Below are 23,797 nucleotides of genomic sequence, written 5' to 3' on the forward strand. Positions count from 1 at the left end.
TTTGTTTGTCTTGTAAACGAATGTCGGGTTCCCTGTCGGGTTGTGCATTTGCATTTCACAAAGCTCACAAGAGTTCATTTGTTTGAGTGCGATTGCATGTGTTTATACTTTGGGTAGGTCTTTATTGTGTCAGTGGCACATTTTGTCCCATTATTCAATATTAAGGTAAGAAAAACACACTGATTCATACTGATATTAATACTTAAAACCATGAGGGGTGAGACCAGTTAATGTGCATGGATGTAATTACAGTACTGATATATTGGCCTTAATTTATTGAGATCAAATGCCAAATTATTCATAATAGCCATAAACATGAATGTATTGTAAAATCGATGAAAAGATCGTATTTTACATGGGTGACGCATCTGTATTGTTATTTGGAGTCCTCTTTTAATTGTTCAACTGTAGATTGTCACGTGCTCGTGCGTTAAGGAAAAGCCCTGATAATTCATTCATTCAGCAGTCAATCAAATAAACGTATGATAAAAATCAAAACATCGCATTTTCATCCTTCAAGGGAAGATTTATCGTTGTCTTTTTGACAGGGACGTGTGTGCTGTAAATAAAAGAAACATACAGATAAGACATGAATGTATCACAACTAGATGAAAGCCACAGAGAAAAAAAAATTGTGTGTCTTTGGCAAAGCTTTACACTTCTATTTGTACTGTACACATCCTCTCCGTGTAGTTTCGTCTGCTCTGATATTTTCAACTGTAACGAATTACTGCCGATGGCTTGTTGGTAAAATGCTTCTCGATTTTGTTTTTGTCTGCGATCTCTGTGGGTGCCAGTATTTGTTTGGTCGTTCAGATACATGTTTTTACCGTGTACAACATTCAAGTTTTGCAGTTCTGCTTCAATTTACTGTAAGTCACACCTCACGTTACATTATCAGACAATTCAGCTTGCAAGAGGGAGATTTATTTAAGCGTTTGTCAGTCCAGTGAAATGTACTGTAAAAATCTATTTGAATCTGAGACTTGTCTATGTCTTGGTCATGTAATTGTATGTAGACTGATTAGAATGTAATGTTGCAGCTGCTTTCTGGAGGTTTGCCGCTAACAAGGTAATAAGAACACTTCGGACAGGTAGAACGGGAAAAGGTTCAGTGTGACAGCAGTAAAAGAGGTCCACCCTCTTCTTCTTTCGCATGGGAGGGCTGCTCTGCTACTGATGTCCTAGCCTGGATGCCCAAGCTGAGAGAGGGCTCCTTTCGGCGTGACTGAGGGGAAGAAGAGCAAATGAGAGAGAGGGAGAGAGAGAGAGAGAGAGAGAGAGAGAGAGAGAGGAAAAAGGAGAGAGGTAGAAAGGAATCAAAAAAGAGAGAGAAAGTGAGAGCGACAGGAAGAAAAAGGGGGGAGCGAGAGACGAGCGCAGCAGCCCATGGTTTGTCTCAGAGCGGCAGCTTCCAGAACTGGTGTGCAGCAGACTGAAGAGAAGCACGTCTGCCCCAGAGGCAGAGACTGGAAAACAGGATCAAAGAGTCGCCAGGGCAACCTGCATGACACACATTGTATTAAAGCCACACGGTTAATTTGAACGAGAGGGAAGAAGGGCAAAAGGAGAAGAAAAGGAGAGGCAGAGGAGGACAGAGTCGAGTATATTTATCAAGAACTCCTGTCTCACTCGGTTAATTTTCCACTCAGAACTTTCTTCAACTGCTTCACTCTGACTTTCCTTCTTGACGTTTTTTCTCTCAACTTTGGCTCAACCTCCACTGGCTGGATCTGCCTTTTCTCCATTATCTTCCTGCATCTCAGATTTCCACAGGTCACCCTAAATCACAAATAAGAGACATTTTGAAGAAAATGTTTCCAGTGAGGTATGCAAACATTCGACCCATCACACATTTCATACTCGTAAGAACAGCATGAACATTCACATAAAACAGCCTCTGAGGTTTTAAATCTCATCTTACTGCATTTTTATATGTACAAACAGCTAAACAAATAACTGAATGCAGAAAATATTTATAACTAGAACATAATCAAATGAAAAAAACAGTAATATTTCAATTATACATGTTAAAACATTAAATACAGACATAACGGTATCCAGCGTGCAACCAAGTTATATAAAACATCTAAAATATCAGAATGAGCACAAGTAAATTATAAATACTAAGACAATATTTGGATTTTTAAAACTTTAATTGGAATAAACAAAACATGATTGAAAAACAAAAATACTTGAAGATAACAAAAAAGACAGACGGCAATGAATATTTTAAGACCTAAGTTGAAGCAGATATGAAGTCCAGCGTTGGTATAATCGCTAAGTGTTTATAGCAGTTATACGTTATGTTACAAGTGACTGAATGCACCAATCACACACACACACACACACACACACACACACACACACACACACACACACACACACACACACGGAAATACCTGGTAAACTCTATGTCAGGTACAAAAAGTGATCCAGTTACTAAAATAAAAAAAATTAATACAAAGCACAAGGAGGGGGCTGTGTGTGTGTGTGTGTGTGTGTGTGCATCATTCGTGAGTAAAGCACATGTTGGGGACAACCACACAGAGTCACGCCGTCTTGGACAGGACGGGTTGGGATGAAGTGGGGCTGGGTCCGCGATAAACAGCAGACAGGGAGGGGTCTTCACAGACAGTTGGAAGGCATTAGGGTGTCAGACAGGGACTTGTCAGATGCAGCTGTTGCTGTTGCTGATTGATAGAGTTTGTATTCCACCCTGATGGGAGACTGGAGTCTCAGGCCAGTGCCAAGAGGGATTAAATCAAATTAAAATTAAAAGAAAACACATTAAAACCATAGAAAAACAAATAAACTTTTGACAGAATACATTGTATTTCTCAAAGTGTATTCACAACCAACCCAGCATTTGTCATTTGTGTGTGTGTTTGTGTGTGTGTTTTTGATTTGGTCATTGATTTAAAAGAATTCCCAAGTGAGGCGTGATATATAAAAATCTAATCTGAATTTAGCTCTAAAGGTTAACATACCGAGTTATAAAATATATCCTAAGTGGCACATTTATAAAAGCATTCAGATTGTTTCCAACTGTACAATAAAGTCAGCTCGTCACATGGCTAGCAGTACTTCTGTATGGCCACACAAGAGGGTACACAGCATTATGCTTATTTGCATGTACTGTACAAAATACTTTGTTAGATACTACGATATTCAGATTAGATATTCAGACAAGAGTGTGACACACAGATATGTAACAACTGTACATAACACAAGGCTCTGGACAATCACACGTTTGTTGAAAGGAGAAGTACTCTTGATGGCGTTTACAGTATTTCTCTCTGAAAAGTACATCACTTGCGCCCACCTAAACATCCTGTAAAGTAATTAGTGGAGAAGATAAACATATCTACAGACAACCTGGACTCCACTTTGTGTGTGTGTGTGTGTGTGTGTTTGTGTGTGTGTGTGAGAGAGAGTGAGAGAGAGAGAGAGAGAGAGAGAGAGAGAGAGAGAATGTGTCTGATAGCAGGGGAGACTTGGGCCCCATCAACCATTAATTATTATGCTCCAATATGTTTTGAGGGCCCCTGTCAGTTATGGGCCCTCCCCCTCATTTACAACCCCCCCGTGTTAGTGTCCAATGATGACTGGAGGAATGCCACTTGCCCCAAATGTCACTGGTTTTATCACAATGGCATAAACAGTAGTGAAGGAGATTTCCATTTCCTGCGAATTATTTTGGTGGTTGTCCTCTGGCCGATTGTAGTGAGCGACTCTTCTCAGTAAAGGGAGGATAACATACGTAACACATCTGCTGTTTGAGTGTACGTGTTTGTGTTTGTGCGTGAGTGTGTGTACAAGAACCGCCCACCCCACCCCCCACCCCCACCCAAGCAGGATGTGGTGTTTTGTTGTTGTTGGTGTTGTCAGCTGCTAATGTCTGGTAGCATTAGCAGGATTAGCATCATATCCTTGCAGGCTCTGTGTCTTTGTCCTCCAGCAGGGTAATGAACTGACCGAAGCTCTCCTTCACTGCCTCCATATTATCGGTGGTGCTGCCCTCCAGGATCCAGCGCTTCCCCCGGGCCAGTGGCTCCAACTCAAAGAATTTCTTGATCTGCCGGCAAGTACAGGACAATGTGGAAAGTCAGATCATTCACTGTTATTCAAACCATTAAGGAATTACCTCATTAAGAAGGTGAGAAATAAGATTCAGGGGCTTGTTTCATGAAATTCTTTTTCCCCCCAAAACAACTGTGTATATGTAAAGTAAGAGCAATGTCATTTGTCTCACACCATTTGCCACAAATGACCAAAAATGAGAACTTCTTCACCTTAAACATTAAGCCCAATGCATTCAGTGAAAATGCAATGTTTGCACATTAAAAGGAAGTAATGTTGCAGTATTATATATTCTGGTGCTCCTCCTCAGTAAAGACTTCATATTTTTAGAAGGGATCGATCGATTGCTTAGATATTAGTTCTTTTCTTGTCATCTCCTTTGGCGTATTTTTATTTGTTGGTTTATGTTTTTTATTCAGTAACGTACCAGAAACAACTGTTTCCGGTGAACACAATTATAATTTTCCACTCAGTTGAGTGAAAGCCTGCTGGGAACACTGACTTAAGTGATCGTCCAAAAATGTTGCATGATTATTTTATTAATGTTTATTTCTTCTATTTTTAAGCAATGGGCTAAGTTTCCACTTTATGTATTAAATTAAATTAATTAAAATGTTTGTAAAAATAAATAATAAATTCATTCATACAAAATTAAATTTATTGCTCATGAAGAGAATGGATTATACACAGATCGACATTTAGTGCAACTGAATTTTGTCCACAAATATCAGTTATTGGCCTCTTTGTATTACTAGTAATCAGTATTGGCCCTAATAAAAGAATATCAGTTGCTCCCTTGTGTTTAAAATCAGTCAGTTGATGAATTAGCTGTTAAGGAATGACGATCAGATCATTGTTTTATGACGCCATCTTCAATCAGGCGTTAAAAAATTCAGGTTGCACTGCAGTTTTTATCCTCAGAGACTAACAACATAAAAAAGAGAAGAAAGGAGCTGCTTTGTGTCTCATCCTGGTCCGCACATCAATTAGTTTTCCATACACAATGTGTTTTCCTAATCATTCATAAATACATGGCGGCTCAGCCGTGAAAAAATACGTCAAATATCAGCTATCTACTTGAGGGTGAAAATCAAATCAACAAATACATAAAACTCCATTAAATAAAGACCTTTTTTTTAATCTTAGGAACACATGGTTTGTCAACTTGGCAGCGTTCCCTCCAACAGTTCATATGTTGGCTCTTGGCTGCTCATGACAGTTGGGTGAAGTGAGGTTGAGGGAGAACCAGAACCAGCTGTTTCACGAAAACAAATCTCAGCAGAGGGAAACAATGTCTTAGACCTCCACTGAAGGTACTGCAGGTTGTTAGGGTTTCTGACATTTTCAAGCTGAGAGTAATGGAAGCAATTTTGTTTGCCCGATGTGGACAAAGTTCAGCCATCTCCTCCTGTTTGTCTGACAGCCAGTGAAAAATGTACAAAGGCAAATGTTAACTGTTAACCACGCTGAACGAAATCTGAAATGATGTTAATGTTTCTAACGAAACAAAGCTGCCATTTTCCCACTACACACTGTAGTTATGCACCTATTTACTTTTATATCAATTTTACTCTTAAAACCTTCAATGAAAAACAAATTCTCATCAAAGTTGGTTACTGTAAAATGTCTTCTATGTTAATTTAAAGACAATTAAAAAGATCTGTCTATTCGGCTTTATTCCACACTAAAAGATCGAGTCAAACGTTCCCAAACTAGAACAAAATCTTAGGATTTTAATGAGCTACAGTGGTTAGCACTGCCGCCTCACAGCAAGAAGGTTCCTTCTGGGTGGAGTCTGCATGTTCTCCCTGTTCCTGTGTGGGTTCTCTCTGGTACTCCAGCTTCCTCCCACAGTCCAAAGACATCAAGAGAGGACGAGGCTGATTGATACTCTACATTGACAGTAGATGTGACTGTGAGTGTGAATGGTTGTCTGTCTCTATGTGTTGGTCCTGTGATGAACTGGTGACCTGTCCAGGGTGAACCCTGCCACCCTTCACAGGATAAATGGTAGAAAATGGATGGATGGATGGATTTTAATTAACTATTGATTTGATTCACCCATGAAATATCTGACATGCTTCCTCTTGAACATGTGTTCTTTAACAACTGTGTTTACGAGTCAGAAGAAAGTTGTAAATATTTCTGCAAAGAAAGAAATAGAGAAGGATTGATGACAGAAGAAATCTTCCAGACTTCCAGAGCCAATGGATAGGCTTGGTATTCTGGGTCGGTCTTTGCCAGTGAAAGCATAAAATAGCATTGTACACCCACCACATCCACACCAGTCAAATGACTTTTCACCTTCCAAGTGAAATTACTTATTTCTGGACCACGATGGGCTGTCTAGCTGTGCCATGGTGTGTGGCATGGAGAGGATGGAGAAGGGGAGGGGGTGTTCTTTGTGTCTACTCAAATCCAACCAGCCATGCCAGCGAGTGGGAGAGTGAGCGCTGTCTCTGCCCCCCTGAGCTGAGTCTCTGTCCGGGTGTAATGTGAGTTTAATGACAGATTAAGTCACCTCAGCCGCGTTTGGCTCAGAGGCCTGGCTAGAAAGCTGAGCGGACCCAAACAGTGTTAACAAATCTGTCTGGGTAACTTGAGCTGCCTAGCCCAGGCACTAGCCCCAGACCTAGACTGCAGACGATGCGGCTGGCTGCCTGTCTGGCTGACTTGCCTGTACCAAGGCCCCCTTCTGGAAGACTCTGGCCCCTGCACTGGCAGACAGTCAAAAGGCCAATAGTGACCTCTGTGCAAATGCAGACAGGCTCAAGCTTCTCTCACTTCCTTCCAGGCCAGCAGAACCTGAGGGCTTTCCACAAAGTGGCAAATGCCTCTTTTAGCACTATGCAACAGATAACTGTTCCAACCGTGCCAGCGCTGCCAACTGAAGTAGCTTCCCAATGCGCTTTGAGAGTTGTGCACAATAACACAAATAGTGGAAGACACAACAGAATCCCTTATTTAAATAACACTAAATCAACACCTTCGTTCAAGACAATTCGCACTGAAATGTTACGTCCAATCCAGTGGTTTTAGTCACACAACAGCTGGAGAAGACACGTCCTCAAAAACAATAAGTGTTAAATGACTGAAGGAACCCCATGACCTGATCACTGGGTGCATCCACATTGGCAGTCAGCTGTGTGGCCCAAACCAGTTTCTCTGCGATTAAGTCCTCCTAAGCACTCTTATGCTTGCTTAAGGAATTGCGTGAGGCAGTGGGAAGGGTAAGCCACACAAGACACAGTTGCCAGATGGCCCCTAGAATGACCAGTGGGTCATCCAGTCTAGCTTCTTCTAGGTCATACGAACCTCCCTTACATAGGAGAAAGCAGCTTATATATGCATAAGGGTGTCAAAAATCTATAATCACCTGTAAACTGAATTCCTGCTGCTGGAATCCAGGCTTCTTGGCCACTGGGGTATGCTTTTGTGAAGAAAACATACAAGTCAGGAGGGCTGAATTCTTTGGCAGGAGTTCTGAGCTTCACTCGTTGTGCTCAGTTGTGCTATAACTGAGAACATCCATTGGCTGGGTTTTATATTTAATTTTTCATGACTTGAATTCTTTCCCCCAAGACGATGTTCAAGTAGTATTCTATCATGAAATTTGCAACCAACTGGTGCAAAGTGGGAGATTTAGGTTTCTGCTTGTACAGCATGTTTCGAGCTTTTTTTTGTTGTTGTTAAAGTCACAGTACGGTAAAAAGCTAGTGTTTTTAGCGCATGTCTCCCTTCCAAAAATAATCAAGTTACATCTATGAACTACAAAAATGGACAAACTTGGGATTGGAAAAAAAACATGATTACATACAACTGTGGCATACCAATTTTTTTTTTTAAATTTTCACTTGATGACACTTGTTCACTGTTAAAAATAAAACATTTCAAAATATGAGTTATTCTGACAGTGCTGCAAAACTCTGTAATCTAATATATGTTAGTGTATGACAAGTCAAAGATGTCTGATAGACAAGCACTTCAAATTTTTACCTTGTGCACACTATAAATTTACAATTGAATGCCTTATTGATGATTTAATGAAATAACATTGTATATTATTATTTGAGTAGACGTTAAAGGAGACACATATTCAAGTTATTTATCTACTCATTTATTATTATGATCATTATTATGAATGATACTTTTACTAGAGTTCAGTTTTTGTTTACTCTACCAACCTGTGATGACTGAACAACTTTGACAATTATCTAGCATGTGCAGGGAGTAGCTGTACAGCTAAGCTTAATCTCCAGCCTTGGCAAACCCACTTCAGGCTGCTTAACACAGCTGATGGGCATGCATGGCACCTGACGGCTCCCCAGCTGATGCCAGATCACTGCATGCGATGGTCACTACTGGCTTCATGTCAAGTGAAGAGGATATCCTGTCAGAATAAATAGCCTTAGCTGCTGCCTTCTGCCAGCAGAACCCTGTTCTGGCCTCTTGACCACCCAAACACACACTGTGGAGCCAGACAAGAAAGGGACTGGAAGAAAAAGAAGACTGACTGGATGAGACAGGGGAGACAGGAGTTATGGAGGTGCACAATGTTGGTTGTGGAGAATATATAAGAAATGACCTTGTCAAATCACAAATGTTTATCCTCTGTCATTGGTTGACAAGTAATGACTTCTAGTGAGCAGGTGTATTAAGCTAAAATGGCCATTAAAAGGGAACGGAAAAAACAAACCCTCCCTTCTATTATGTAGTATTATTTTGAACAGCTTGAACAGTGCTGTGGTGTGCAAATCAATTTGAATTGTCTCAAAATCCCCGTCAGAGAGAGGCGCCATTGATGCTTGAAGTGCAGGAGCAGAGGTGACAGAATTCACTTCAGTTAAAATTAACATGTCAACATTTCCAGATCTAACGTGGTTTCTCAGCACTGTAAAAAACACACGAACGGTTTGATAAAAGCCCCTCCAGCTTGAATTTCCAGCTCCAGCTCATGTCTTTGACGTTCTGCAGCAAATTACTGCAAGTAGTATTGAGAAGTGTATTGATATTAAAGTATTATAGGGAGTATTACTAAAATCATATCATTAAGCATTCTTAAGACACAAATAAGAACTTTAAAGCATTTATATGACGAGCAAGTCTCTCTGTTGATCTTTTGGTTTTATCTTGCATCGATGACTTCCTGACTTCTTCCATAGGTATTTGTACAATGTTCTCTGTATCTGTACCCAGTGTACGTATTTGTACTGTGAGTATTTCTTATAGTCTAGTTTACACCTTGTAATTTAAACCAAGGGCCTTTCTCAGGAGGTAGAATGCCAAGGCAAGAAAACAGCTAACATACCATGTTCAGGATTTTCTGATAAAAACACTCATTGTGGTTCAATGGTCTTGTGATATGTAGACTTATTTGGGAAATCTTAAGTTAGGTCAGGCATTCTTAATAATAGCAAAGCCAGATGGAGCAGATGTAGGTTTGCTGGATACACTCCTACAGCAGATCAGTATCGTAAAATAAAGTTAAATGACCTCTGCTGTCAACTCTCAATTTTTCATGTAGGGCAAGTTTCTTTGTCGAGTCTGGCTCTTTGCTTTTTGCCTGAGGTTTTGAAAGTCTGAGAAAAATATCACAACTAAATTAAATAATATCAAATAAAACTAATAATCTCTTCCTGTTAAAGTAATAAGATCATAAAATGAAGAACAGGAAATGTTCACTTGAGAAGAGTTTGCCTTTCAGCCATCCGTTAAAAAAAAAAAAAAGCCAAAACAAAAGAGACGCTGATAAAGACTTACTCAACAGATAAGTTATCCTTCAAACACTATTTTCCTGCAGGCAACTATCAAAACTCCTTTGTGGAGCAAGGAGAGCTTTACTCAATAAACTCCTCAGAGAACTGATGATTTCAGCCTTGAGGTTTTCATTTGGATAAACTTCAGCAGGGGCCCTTTTCAACAAAAACAACATCCTTTGTTCAAAGGCTACTTAACAGCATGTGTGTATTAAGTGACCGATGAGGACGGCAGCAGAAACTGGCCACATCACTACATCGGCGTATATTTGTACAAAGCTTTAAAGACAAATGAGCATTTTGTAAGATGTGACCTTCAACGTCCTTGTCCTAATACGTCCCATAACCGCATGTGTATCATGCTTCAGTGTCATGCGTCAAAACCCCACCACACCAGTAAGCTATAGAACTGGAGAAGGAAGCATTAGGGGGTCTGTGAACGAGAGAAAGTGACATACTCAAATATCCAAGACAATCAATTACACCATCCCTTGACATGTTGGCCCCTTTGAAGATATCAGTCACCTGGAAAGTGGCCCACACTGGCGACTGCATTGAAACGGGAGGGAAATGTGAGATCCATTTACCATATAATAGATATGCCTTTGTTTGCTTTTCCGGCTTACCTAAAGAGTCTTAAAGACATGAGAAAGCCCGGAGGTCCCCAAGAGGGGAAACACTTGGGAACTTGGTGAAAAAAACAAACATTGCTCCACAAATTGTGGGAGGTGTCAAATGAAACAGCCCACTGGCCTGTAAGTAAAGCCTGGTGAAGCAACACTGCAACACCTTAAGCGATGGACCTGAGGTTTTGCATCTGAGGGGATTACTGTCCAAGGAAAGGTAAAGCCCTGTTCACCTGATAAGTGAAAGTATAAGCTCCACATGACATGACCGACCACCTTAAATTGAGGAAGTGAAAGACCATGTCTGGTTCTGTAAAGCCTCTTTCCCACCGACTAAAACCCCCCCCCCCCAAAAAAAACCCCACTAACATCTGGCTTGTGTCTGCAATGGCAACAGGTTTAATCTGCATTCACTCCTGCCTAAAAAGACCCCGCAGCAGACACGGGTATTTATTGGCTCCTGCGCCGATCGCCATTGATGATCCGCGATCAATGATGCACATGCCGGAAATTTAAGATTTTTGCCTCAACATTTTGTCAGGAGGAGGTCTCAAGAAAATGGTAGCACACATTTGGAGATGATTTAATTTTCAGTTTATTCAATGCTACAATTTAGAGTAAATGGGAATAATAAAATGATTGTGCAGACATATATTACCCCTAGAAGCACAATAACTGTTGCATGGTTCACTCAACATCTTGGATTGACTGAGAATGTCGCATTATTTCAACTATAAAATTTATCATTAAAAATACAGTTTTGTGTAACAATCATGAACAAAGTGTTCACATAAATGGAAAAAAAAACAACACGGACCAAAGATAAAAATAAAAGGACCATAAATCTTAAAAGTCAGCGCATGGAAAGAGGGAGTGAGAAAAAGAAAGAGATGGTCTTTGAGTTTAGTCGCTTTCATTTATAGTGGAAACCATCCAGGAAGACAGCACGTAAAAGCGTTGAGGCCACCCTGGAAACAAACCATAGTTGTAAGAATTGTTGGACCAGCGGCTTCAGCAGGCATCAAATTAAGACTTAAGTCCCTATGTCGCAATGCAAAACTGAGCTGCCTTTAGATTTACTGTCCTGTTCCAGTCTGATGGGACCGTGGGTCTCCCTCAGGCTCAGCTCAGTGCAGGTTCAAAGTGATTCACTTGCGGTACACTTCTCTTCAAAGCCAACTGGCTACTGCCAGATCAGAGCCATCCTCACAGGTGCTGTAAATCTAAGATAGACTGCACAGGGGACATTCTTGCCGACCCTTTCAGTGTGCTCTTTGGAACAATGCTATTGCACTTAAGAGCCTACACAGTGATAATGGCCTTTCCATATAGGCAGGCATTCTGAAAATATATCTTAAGATGTGCCTGAGAAGATTCACATTTGGACAATGAGCAATGAGTTCTTTTTTTTGCTTTCCTTTTACAAGCACAGAGGTCTTTATTTTTTATTTTGTTTGTGGCAGATGAGATGATTTCCAAAATACAGGCAATTACATGTATAAATGATCCATGCTAATACTAATACTAATCATACTAATCTGCTGATGACAGTAAAACCTAGAGTGCTGCATTGAACGTACAGTAAGTTTGGTTGTTCTTATTGACAATTGGCATACATTTACTATTTTGTGCTGCTTTTAGTCCCTGAGTGTCTCAGAAAAGCTGCAGGGCTGGGAGTCTGAAACCTGGTGACGTTTCAGTCTAAAAGCATGAATAACATTTTTTTATAGTTAGAGTACAGGTTGGGGGCAAAGGGGAAGAAAAACATCCGCCCTCTCATGTAAATTGGAAAATAATTGGCAAGTTCAGTAGCTGGGCCATGGCCCCTTCACCAGGGGTTGACCTGGGGGACACTAAGAAACGTCTGTGCGGGCAAAGTATCTGGGACGTCTGTGTTTAGGAGGAAGTGGGGTACCCATATTTGCCTTTCCTTATTTTAGATTTACAGTAACTCAATTTATTAAAGGCTGAGAGCTCCCTGACAAGTAACATCTGGTCACTGGGACTTGAACGGGTGAGCTGGCGTCGTGCCCGTGCTCCCTGCTGCAGAGGCCAATGTGCCAGCACCTTCACTCGCCCCCCCCCCCCCCCCCCCCATTTCTTCTCAACAGAGCTGCCATGCTGTAGCAGCCTACATGGAGGGCCCTCCAAGCCTAGGCGGTCCGTCAGAAGCCAACCCCTCCTTCTTAAGGACCCCCCTAGTAGGACCCTCCACCCCTTTTCACTCGGAGGCCCCCCTTTCATGCACTCGTCCTGACAGTTGACCAGCTTGAAAGCTGCAGCAGGCCCCGCTTTAGCACACAGCACGCGGCATTACAATCAAAGCGCTCCCCTTTTGCAAAAGATTTAAACCATGCGTCAAGTTGGAGCCTGCATATACAATCACTCTCACACAGACACACACAGACACAGACACAGACACAGACACACACACACACACACATGTGATGGAACCATCATATTTGAAATTCAAGGTTTCTGCATTTGTCTTACCTCTTTTTGTCTCTCGTGCCTTCTCATAATTATGATTACATCTTTACATTGTTTCTTCGTGTCTATGGACATGATGTGTGCGTTCGGTAATGTTTCGGTAAAGGCTCGTTTACTAATCACAGTATTTGTATATGCATCATTATAACGCTCCTTGGGCTAAGCAAAAAAAGTGAGATTTGTGAGAAAATGTGTTTATTTTTATGCAGTATTAGTTCCTGGCTGGTTTTAATCACTTTAAGGAAAACCTCTGTTGTTCACGTGTAGCTAAAGCACAATAGCATTCACTACTACCAAGATAAGCTGTCCAAAATATTCAATTAGACATGAAACACCACAAGTGAGGTATTTAAAAACATTAGAAAAAGGGAGAATGAGACAGAGGTCTTTCCCTGCCACTTCTAAAGGTCCTTAAAGAAATTTATCCGGGAATCCCACATTTTCAAAACATGACTATGCAGTCGAGAAATTTAGACCATTGGTCACTTTGCGTTTCGTCAAAAGGGTAGGTTTCAATGGATGAAAAACTCCATGGAAGAGAACCCCCAAGGATTCCCAGCGTTTGATCCCTGTGAGTCAGCAATGGAACCTGGGGGTCAAATCACATGCTGAATAGGCTTTTCGGAAGTCTTGTCCTGGCTAGTGGCGGCCAGTCGCCCGACCCTGCTTGACCAGCAGACAAAGAGAGGGCACTGACCACAAATGGATGAGATTCTTTTTTCCTCCAATGGAAAGTCCAGTTCTGAATAAGGTCTGGCTGGCTGAATTGCAACCCTCTCTGATTCTGAGAGGACCCGCTGGGGTCAGGGTTCAGCTACATTTGACGCGGGCTGTGGGAAAAGGCGAACGTGGTGCCCGCGCAACCTGCCGACAGCCCTCACCCACGGTGCCCCTTAACCTCCCACAGGGGTGGAACACCAGCCCAGGGATGACAGGATGAGAAAGGCTGTATGGGTGGGAAAAGGAAAGAAAGCAGGGATAAATATGGGTGGGAGGGCTGCTCTACCAGGGTAGACAAAGATGTAAGAGAGATAGAGATGTCCTTACCCTAATGATCAGCTTCAGAGCCAATCAGACATGTTTTAGTAGACCAGACTTAAAAAAAAGAAAACATCTCGTCCACTCCAGTTGAGTGTTTCTTGTCTGCAGTTTGAGTATTTTGCTGGTATTTTCAAGCATGAATTAGTGTTTGAATATTAAAAAAAAATAAAAATTGAATGATGAATATGGTGGATAATTAACATTCTGTGAGTCACATAATACCAAGATCAAATTCATCTGTTGTTTAGCTTGTGTGCTCTAATCAAGAGCGTTTCTGTATTTCCAATAACCTGTGGATCATGTGCATTTCCAGGAATGGATTCTCTTCTAATCAATAATTCAAAGTCACTAAATAAATCTTTTTTTTTTTTTAATCCAGGAACTTCATGATTTAGATTTACTGTAGTTTAAGCGTGAAGGCTAGTATATCAAACTATAATCTTTTGCCTTCTGTTGCTGTGTAAATATATTAAAAAAACAACTAATCGGGCCACAGAAACTTGACTGGAACATTTCTCAAGACAAGTTAAACATCAATCACAAATTAGTTCACCTATTCTGCTACCACGGTTTAATCAATATGTGCTGCTTGACTGGTTTTCCAACTGTTGCCTCCCAAAGTGGGATGAATTCCTGCACACATGTCTATGAGATTTACTTTCTCAAAGCTGCTAACACGTATGGTTACAAGTACTTCCTGGATAAATTATCAAAATATATTTCTTGGTAACAAAGTCCAACAAAACAACACAGACCTGTTTTTCTCAGCAGAGTACGTTGTTTTTAACCGTGTTATTTGGTAATGATGTTCCGACAACCTTTCTTTCTAAGAATTGTAAGAGGATATGATAAGCAGACAGGAGTCACATGTGAAATGTATGATAAATCTTTCCAGCCACCTCCCACCGAGGCAATCGACTCTCATCCCGCTGGTTAGAAAAGCATTTTAGAGGATGATTGTTGTAATTAAGTGTGACAGAGCAGCGTCACAGAACTAAAGCATGTGCTTTGACTCCCATATCAACAAGCCTGGTTCCCTGGTGTCACGGTCACTACCTGGTTTCAATACAAGGGTGGGAGGAGTTCAGACTCAAGTTGCCATGTGATCCTTTTTTAAATTTTGATCCCCTTTTTCCAACTGATGATTCCATAATGAAACTTGCTGAGAAGAAATACTCAAAAGCGTTAAGGCAGACAAATTCTTGAGACATAACAGTCAACATGAGCAGGGTGAAGTGCCTCCAAAATTTTAAATTATTTGGGAAAATATCAACAACTAATTTGTCCAGGGGGAATCTGGTCATCTACACATGTAAGGGCCAACGGCCGGCCGCAGACATGCACTTTATGCTCTGCTTAACATGGAATGTCAGACACTCACACAGGGATGCCATACAGTGCGCTTCAACTGGAAGAAAAAAGAACACACTCACACTTATACACTCACATGAGCAGAAGGAATAAAGTATTCTCAAAACATCTGCATATGATAAAAGCCTTACTGAAGAGTCATATATATACTGTATATAGTTTCATCTTAACCGTGTCTGGATTATGAACTAATTCACTTCAGTTCTTTACTGTCCCAGTGAGCAGAATACAGTTCACAGCATTACAAAGATTAACAATGACATTACAAACATTGCGGTACGATAACTCAAAACACTTGATGTTCGGTTCAGTGCAATGCCATGAACTGTACTTCAAGTTCACACATTTCTGCCCGCTAATTCAAACTATCTGTTTCACAACTAAATACTGTAATTTGTTTGTGCAGAGTACAACAACACGGACCCTATTATTGCAGGCGTGCGTTAAGTAAATCAGTTAGTTCCCAGTTGCTTCCAAAACAGGAAGGTTTAAATTACTCGTAAAATCCTAACATCAAACGAGTAACAGGCAGCGACGTGGGAAGTTCACTCTGGTACTGGCACTAGTATTTTATCTAAAGAGTTGTGTCCTCATTTAAAAGGATAACACCTTGTAAAACTAAATCAGAGGTTACAGGCACTGGGGCTGATTTATCTGGCGTATTTGTAAACACTGTTATTTCATGTATTTTGAGGTAGAGGGAAAGACAAGGAGGATCCAACATTATTATAGTGTTTAACATAGTTATGTGACTGAATAACTCATTTGTAGCAGGCATGTCCCTGGTTGAGTAAGCTTAGCTTTCAGTACATTTCTACATTGTGGTCAATATGTTTATATAATGTAGCCATACAGGCACTCGGCTAGATATGAGGGACAGAGCTCAGCAAGGTCACCTGCTCCTCATCCGTTTTTCCACTGTAGCCAGCAAGTCAAAAGTTGGGGGTGGGGAGGGTCGGTTGCTGACCGGCTTCAGTCTAGACGGCTCAATACGCAGTTGACTTTTTAAACTCGCTTGTCTGGAAAAAGAGCAGACGTGAGGTAAGAGGAGGGGTGGGGATGAGGGGGTGGGGTGGGGGTGATGGTGGTGGTGGGGGTGAGCTATAGCAGAGATGTGGTGGTGGTGCATTTTGGCAGCTACAGCCAGCAGGTTAGATTCTCGACGAGTGAAAGGATGACAGAGGACGGGAATGGAAGGGAGACAGACAACGAGAGTGTGTGCGTGTGTGTGTTTGAGAGAGAGAGAGAGAGAGAGAGAGCGAGCAGGAGACGCTATTGGAGTCACAGGCTGCGGCTCCATTGTCAAGGTCAGTGAGCCGCGGAGTAAAAAGTCACGCCACCTGACCCCCCCCCCCTCGTCCGCCTATCTGCTTTCCTACCGTACATCCCTTCCTCTCCCTCAGTACCTTCATCAGTCGTGTGTGCTCATTCAACATGCAGAGTGAAACAATATGGTCTAAGTGATTGCACAATTATTCTAAAGACATACTGTCATCATCTGAGGGGTATTTTATAATTTCTCTTGGTGCTGTTTGAAAAAAAATTTGTTAAAAGTAACACCCAGCCCCAAATGAAAGATTCCCTTTCTAACAAACGGGAGGGGTACTTCCCAAAATCTATAAAAACATGATGGCTGATCTCTGCTGATGCTGTGTCTAAACTCTGCAGCAGCTGTACGTTAAAAGTTTAGAGTGCATACATTTTTATTTGGCATTATGAAGAAAGTTTTTAATAGTAAATTAGCAGTTTTCAAAACGAATGTCTGCTGGAAATGCTGACTGCACTCGATTTGCAGTTGTCATTAGTCCCAATGTTTGGCAGTGTGGCTGATAACAAAATTTTTTTTTTTTGACATTGCACAATGATCTCATCTTTACAGGACTGGCAAGTAGCCCTTTTGGAAGTTCTCTTAATTATTATTCTGCAGAGAGAAGAAGAAAGATGAAATTGGCTCCCTTCAACTTTTGCAACATTACTTAACTCTCTTAAGGCAAAAGCAAGCCACTGAAGGATACTGACATCTGCTGAATCATTTGACAGGGTTGCTGCAATCATTTACTGATTGTCTGAAGGGTCTGAATACTACGACTGATGATTAAATCTAAAGACGAAGAGAGGTTATAGCTCATAAACTGCCCTTATGGTGATTAAGCACTGGCCTGAGCTAATTCTGGCGATGAGGTATGCGACAAAAACAAAGGGCCAGCCAACGCAACAGTGACATGCTGTGAAACATTAAGCGTAGCGTCACTTTGATCGTGAGCACCAGTTTATGGACTAGCTGAGGCTGAGGTGAGCAAACAAGTCCCCCCCCCCCTCATTTGCTGGGCAAAAATAAAAGCACACACCCATTGGGACTCATCACGATTTGTGACTAGAGAAAGTTTCCTTTTTAAAAGGGCAATGTTGGTGTCATATCAAAGGCAGCTGGGATCTGTGACGACAACTTCTTCTTTTTTTTGCTCACACAAGTCTGTTTCAATAGTTTGCCCCTTAGAAATGATCAGAAAAGACGGTATATTTGAGAGTATATTTTAATTGACCATGAAGACCAAATTCTTCTACATATTCCAATGATTAATCTAGCATTTCACAGTAGGTAGAGTTTCAAGCCTGGGAGTGTGTAAGAATGTTCTTTATATTCACTTTACTAGCAGACTACGTTTCCAAGGGAATCAGAAGGGCAAAGGAAATCTGGTGCTGGCATTATTTGTACACTCCAGTAGAAGGAAAATAACACAAAGAGACATAATTAACACAAACTCGAATCAAAAGCTAAATATCACCCAAAATTTTACGCATTCTCTCTCTCTGTTGATAACTCTGAATGAGCTGGCAATAATTAGATGTTTCCACTCAGTAATGACGCAAGTGCAAGGTATTGTAAGAGTGATCTTGAGAAGTTAGAGCCATTTGGTGACGGAGTTGCTCACACTCTGTTGTTTCCTTTTTAAGGGTCATTGATTGGCCCTTACCTGTGCCTCATCTTCCTCACAACCAATCAGCAGCCAGTGAGGATTTTAGAGCCACCAGCGTCACTGGCTACAATGACACACACACCATGTGCCAGACGTTTGACGAAAGTTTCAGACACTGGGCGCCACATGAGTCACTGAGCACAGCCACCACCCAATGTGTGCCAAGACCTGCAAGTTCACCATGTGCATAATGTGACAGAGGACAGTGGTTGACTAGCCACTTCCGTCCTGGAAGAATCCCAACACAGATTTATAAAAATGTTATCACTGAACTTTCTGCACTGTTTAGAAGTCCAAATACTCAGAGTCTTTTGGCACAACTATAGTCCTAAACAAAATCACCACCGGTGTTTGCCTCTTTCTTTTTTTGTAATTTTTTGAAGTGCATCTTGTTCAAATTAGCTTATCTTGGCTCCAGGCGCAGGCATTTATTTTTTCTTGTGTCATTAGCTGTTTATGAATAAATTATTCCCTTATGTACAATAATCAAGCTTGTCAGGTTAAGCACAAAATTAGTGGTGAGAGTTTTCATTTGAACTACATTTTGCAGGAAAATCAGAAAAGTTAAATAATAAAAAAAAAATCCTCCAATTCCATGGTAACCAAAACACAATTTATATCTTTGTTCTAATTGTGAGACATCATTATGAATAACTTTTTTTGTTAATACTGCTCAGACTGTGTGCCAAAAATCCCTGAGAATCTACTAAAAGTTTGAATCGCACAACTATTACACTATACTTTTTACTGTGGCCGTGTAGAGGTTGAGCAGGATTCAGCATACTGACACATCGGAAGAGGAAGCAATGCATTGTTTACCTGGCAGCATGACTACCTACATGCTGTGAGAATTTATGACCTAATTAAAGGCCAAGAGCAAGTGGTCTATCGGATGTAACATTCAAGTCGCCATCTGGATGTCTACCACCTGTTGAGGGTGACTAAAAACGTGGCGAGGAAGGAAATGCGTCATATTTCAAACAAAAACTCACAGTTCAACTTTTTGCATTCTCTGTTAATTAAACGGTGAGTATTTCTGATAAAACTATCTACTTTATCTGTTATCTATCTATGACTCCAATCACCTGTCTTTCATCCACGTCTGCCTAAACTGTGATTCAGTAATGAGAAAGATCAAAGTGCTGAATCGAGACACATCAGCAGCCAAATGACTGAGATGCTTTGACAGGATGCAACATGATCCACTGGTGGTACAATCTGATACAAATGCAATTCTACCAACAAGGTAAGATATGTCATTGCTGAGGAGAAACATTAAAGAATATGCGCACATCTGCTCACTCGGGTAAGAACCAAAAATACTGATACAGATGTTTTTTCCTTTTAACTCTCAGTTAACGAGATAATACGGCATTTTTATGCAATTTTAGGACAATGAAACAATGCAATTTTTTTTTTTATTGTCCAGCATTTTCATGTCAATAAACAGAACATTAATATTTATGCGCAGAGTTGCTTTCAGAAACTGTTGTATAGTGGTTACTGACTTAGTTTCTGTTATTGCTCGCGTGATTATTTTGGTAAATGAACGGGTCAATATGTGCAAAGGAACTGTGTTTTTAGCCGCGGTGAGTACAAAGAGGGCAAGTCTGTGTTTTCTTAGACAGAAAGGCAAAGGGGGACATGTGACCAGTGTGAGCTATCACACTCCCAGAGTGGCAGACGCTGAGACTGATGGGAAACATTATGAATAAAACCTGACAGAAACGTGATCAAAAACGGGACCGACAGCCTTGTTTGATTAGGTATATTTTTGTTATTTTTGGGTTGAACCACGAAACCCAATACAACAGTTTGAACTGATGCAGCCCAGTGTGTAAGTTTACATTGATGAATGATCACACTCTTGAAGCGAAACAGCTTGTATTTTTCGGACGTGGCATCTTGAGTGATCTGATCACAAGTGGATGACTCTGTGTTTAGGAGTGACTGTGCCCAAAACGCACTGAGATCCAGTTACTCTACTACCCATGTGGCCAAAGTCTTTTTCAAGTGTGAATGCAAAGATGATTTTAATCGAAGTCCTTTGCATAAATTGAGGTAGGAACTCGTTTGTGCACCAACGCCACAGTGTTTTCTCTCTCACACAACTGAAACATCCTGTGCAAATCGGTTGGCCAGGAACACGGCAAGACTACACCCAGTTTCGTATTGTTTTGATTTCTTTGTCTACTTCTTTTCATTTCCAGCAACCTAGTCATGGGAAGGGCATCGGTGCCTCCTGCTGGTTAAAAATAACACGTTTAGACTTTACAAAGGGAAATGATGTCCGTCGTTATTTGGTGCGGGGAGGTGAGACGTGATCACAAGTGGTCAATTGAGAACTATGGAGCCACATTAATGCCAGGTGTGAAATGCTGACCTGCCCGTTGTGATCACCCAAGTTGCATGTTAACGTGAGGTTCTAAGAGAGTTCAGTTTCCCAACATCAAGCCAGAACAGAGATCGAAAGCATAACCAAATGGCGTAAATAAAACATAGGAAAATTAGGACATGGCTCGTGTTATTTTCAATTTCACTTGTCTCATCTGGATAACATTATATGTCTGGTAGCTTTAGTTCAGGCACGCAGTATCAAAGCTTGATATTAAAACCTAATAACACGCCCAGCATGTCCATGTTTCTCACAGGAACAAAAAATAAATGTAGGGGAATGTGCACTGCTGAGATGTGGGATTGCACCACTGTCCAGAAGTGGCTGAATGAAATGGAGAAACAGGGACTTTTGGGGTTTTTCTCAACTTGGAGGTTTTGGGGTTTATAACACACTTTAGCATACTGTGCTTCTGCTAGCTCAGTCTCATACTGGGGTATGTAGTGCATAACCTTATTTTTCAAGCTTTGCGGATATTAGTCCAGCCTGTGAGTGTTATAACGATGCTATAATAGAGCATCATGCTGCAGCGCTGTAAATCTCAATGAGAAATAACCTCAGTTGATTGTGTTTGAGGTCTTCTCCCTGAATGAATGAATATGTTAAAAAAAAATCTAATTAAAAGAGATAATTACTACTATCTAATACTATGACATCATGGAGATTAGAAAAAACAACAACATAAACTTTCACGATTGTCACTGCAAAACCACAACCAGCATGCATAGACCACTAATTAAGAGAAGCCAGGAGCAGAGTGCTTCATATATTTGTTAACTTACACAGAGCATCAGTCAATAAAATATATTTGTACAACACTGGGGAAAGCATTTACTATACAGCACTGCAACTGCTCTTAACACAGCCTGCTGATTTCAGGTGCAGCATTCTATCAGATGACTCTCATCAGAATAACAAACTATTCATGAGGGTAATGAAATGCCTCTGAGAGCAGATGTTATCACTGGAAGGTAACTGTATACATTATTGTGCAACATTTACAGTAACCTACACCTAATCGGTGGCAGAGGTGAGAACCTTGAGAAAGTGCTTTTCTCTAGGGTTACTGGCTAATTAAGTCAAAGTGATTAAGTGAAGCTTTCACCCTGGGGAGTATATTTAGGAGATTTTGGATGAGAGTCAAATAAACGTAAATAACTAAATCAAGGCCAAATCAAATCAAAGCTCATAAAGCACAGTTTGCTGAGGGAGCATTGTTGTGGTGACTGGACCCGTTCCAAAACTTGGCAGTGGCTCCTTTATTTGTGCAAAGAGCTCTTCATTTTCATTGTCTGGCTGCCTTGTAGTGCTTTCATCTTTCTTTCTGAAACCCTTCGGCTCTGTCTATTCAGACCGTTTGAACTGTGGGGAAGCACTACTGAAGTGTCACCTGCATCTTTTCAAGTTACAAACACTAAAACGGTGGTAAATATATACCACTCTGCTGCTTTGTGATAAAGTATCTCAACTGATGGTGTGAGTCTTACCTGGTTGGTGTGCATGTCAAACAAACAATAATGGGCCTCAACACCCATGCATTACTTCAGAGGGCCTCAATTACAAGAGATTACTGCACATAACCGTTTCCGTTAAACATGCCATTGTCCGGATGTATGTGGTGTTCAGCAGTAATCGTGGGAGTTGGAATTCCATCCTATCCATTGTTAATGACTGTCAGTTAATTTCCACAGGTGACAAACACATTCTACCTTTCCAGAGGCTAGGATTACATAACAGAGGAAGCAATATCATAAATTTTGTAGAGTGGATAGTCCCCATTTGCTCAACAGAAACCGAAAAAAACCTATGTTAAATAGAACAGGAAGAAGGACAAAAGCTTTTGTTTACCATCCTTTTTCAGAAAGTGGAAAATAAAGGCTGTCTGGCCTTTTCTCAGAATAAAAGCACATATGTCCTGTCTGAGCATCCACATCCTTAGAAAGCACGGCTAAAACAGTCTTCATCTGGCAGCTACGCTGCTTCAAAAACACCCAAAATCATTTGATGCAATTCCAGACAATAAGCGTCTAAAACTAATCAGCAGAAACACAGTGTTTTAAGAGAACGTCAGTGCTATGAACTGGTTATGATGCAGGGCGGCCGCATTGGGCAGACTCCCTACGAGCTAACCCCCGTATGATTATTCTGGTCATATCACATCAGTGACCTGTAACATTTCACCATTAGCCCCCATTAGATCGTAGCAGGTTTAGTCATCCTCTGCCAAGACATTTTGTTCAGTCCCTCACAATCACAGATTAAACCTGAGTGGCGGTGACTTGACTTCAAGACTGATATAATATGCTAGGAGAGAATGCATGCCAGGATGCAATGTAACATGAAGAAAAAAAAAGAAAAAAAGACTGCGGGTAAGAATGTAATTTCTATCCAAATGTAATAAAGTTAACACTCATATGTGGCTGCTTCCACTCTGCCAACCAAAACCAAAAACAAGCCATAATACCAGCCCACAATTCCTTCATGGTATAATGCAACATGGCACACCGGGGGAAATGCTTTAAATTAGTGCTCACGTATCCACAACGATAAAACAGGATGAATAGGTGGTTTTGCAAATCTGGTACATGTCGGTGGTACAGAAACAATTATGTGCTAAGCCCACAGTTTAAGATCCAGAATTGACAATAATTACCGCCACCCACTTGGGGGCTGGAAAGAATAATGTTCCGTGTGGGAAACGAGACAGATTTTCTTTTATATTTGCACTTAGCAACAGTGCAAATAGCATATTGGGCATGACAAAACATGCGCTACCAAAAACAAACACACCATTAAGATTGGTGCTGTGATGTACATCAAAGTGTCTCAGCAATCCTTTGATCATATTTTAGATGAGGATTATTTGAAAAAAAAAAAAAAAAACAACTTTGAATGCAATGTGATAAAATGCAATTTGGAAACTCGCACACAGTGATATGTTTGCAAGCAAATTAAATAAAAGTAAAGGAGAGCTTGCTAATGATAAACTAACCATAGAAAGACTTTAAATGGATTAAAAGATATGTATGTTTATGGATTTGAGGGAGAATGCAATAA

At 40.8% G+C, this 23,797-nt stretch overlaps 1 protein-coding gene across 3 annotated transcripts in view; it reads right to left on the minus strand.

Annotated features, from left to right (window-relative positions):
* Window positions 1-2,107: 2,107 nt before the first annotated feature.
* Window positions 2,108-23,797, minus strand: part of arl15a (ADP-ribosylation factor-like 15a) — a 110,022-nt gene continuing 88,332 nt past the window's right edge. Inside the window, exon 5 of one of the 3 annotated variants that reach the window (XM_086206624.1) lies at window positions 2,108-4,078. In XM_086206624.1, coding sequence (XP_086062750.1) covers window positions 3,926-4,078 — 153 coding nt within the window. In that variant the 3' untranslated portion in view covers window positions 2,108-3,925. Of the gene's footprint in view, window positions 4,079-10,926; window positions 11,434-23,797 lie in introns of those variants that run through there. The other 2 variants (XR_015116519.1, XM_086206626.1) reach the window with 2 other exon arrangements.

Source organism: Aulostomus chinensis, chromosome 6, assembly GCF_037954235.1.
Source record: "Aulostomus chinensis isolate RoL2024-O1b breed Wild chromosome 6, RoL_Achi_v1.0, whole genome shotgun sequence".
Classification (NCBI taxonomy): domain Eukaryota; kingdom Metazoa; phylum Chordata; class Actinopteri; order Syngnathiformes; family Aulostomidae; genus Aulostomus; species Aulostomus chinensis.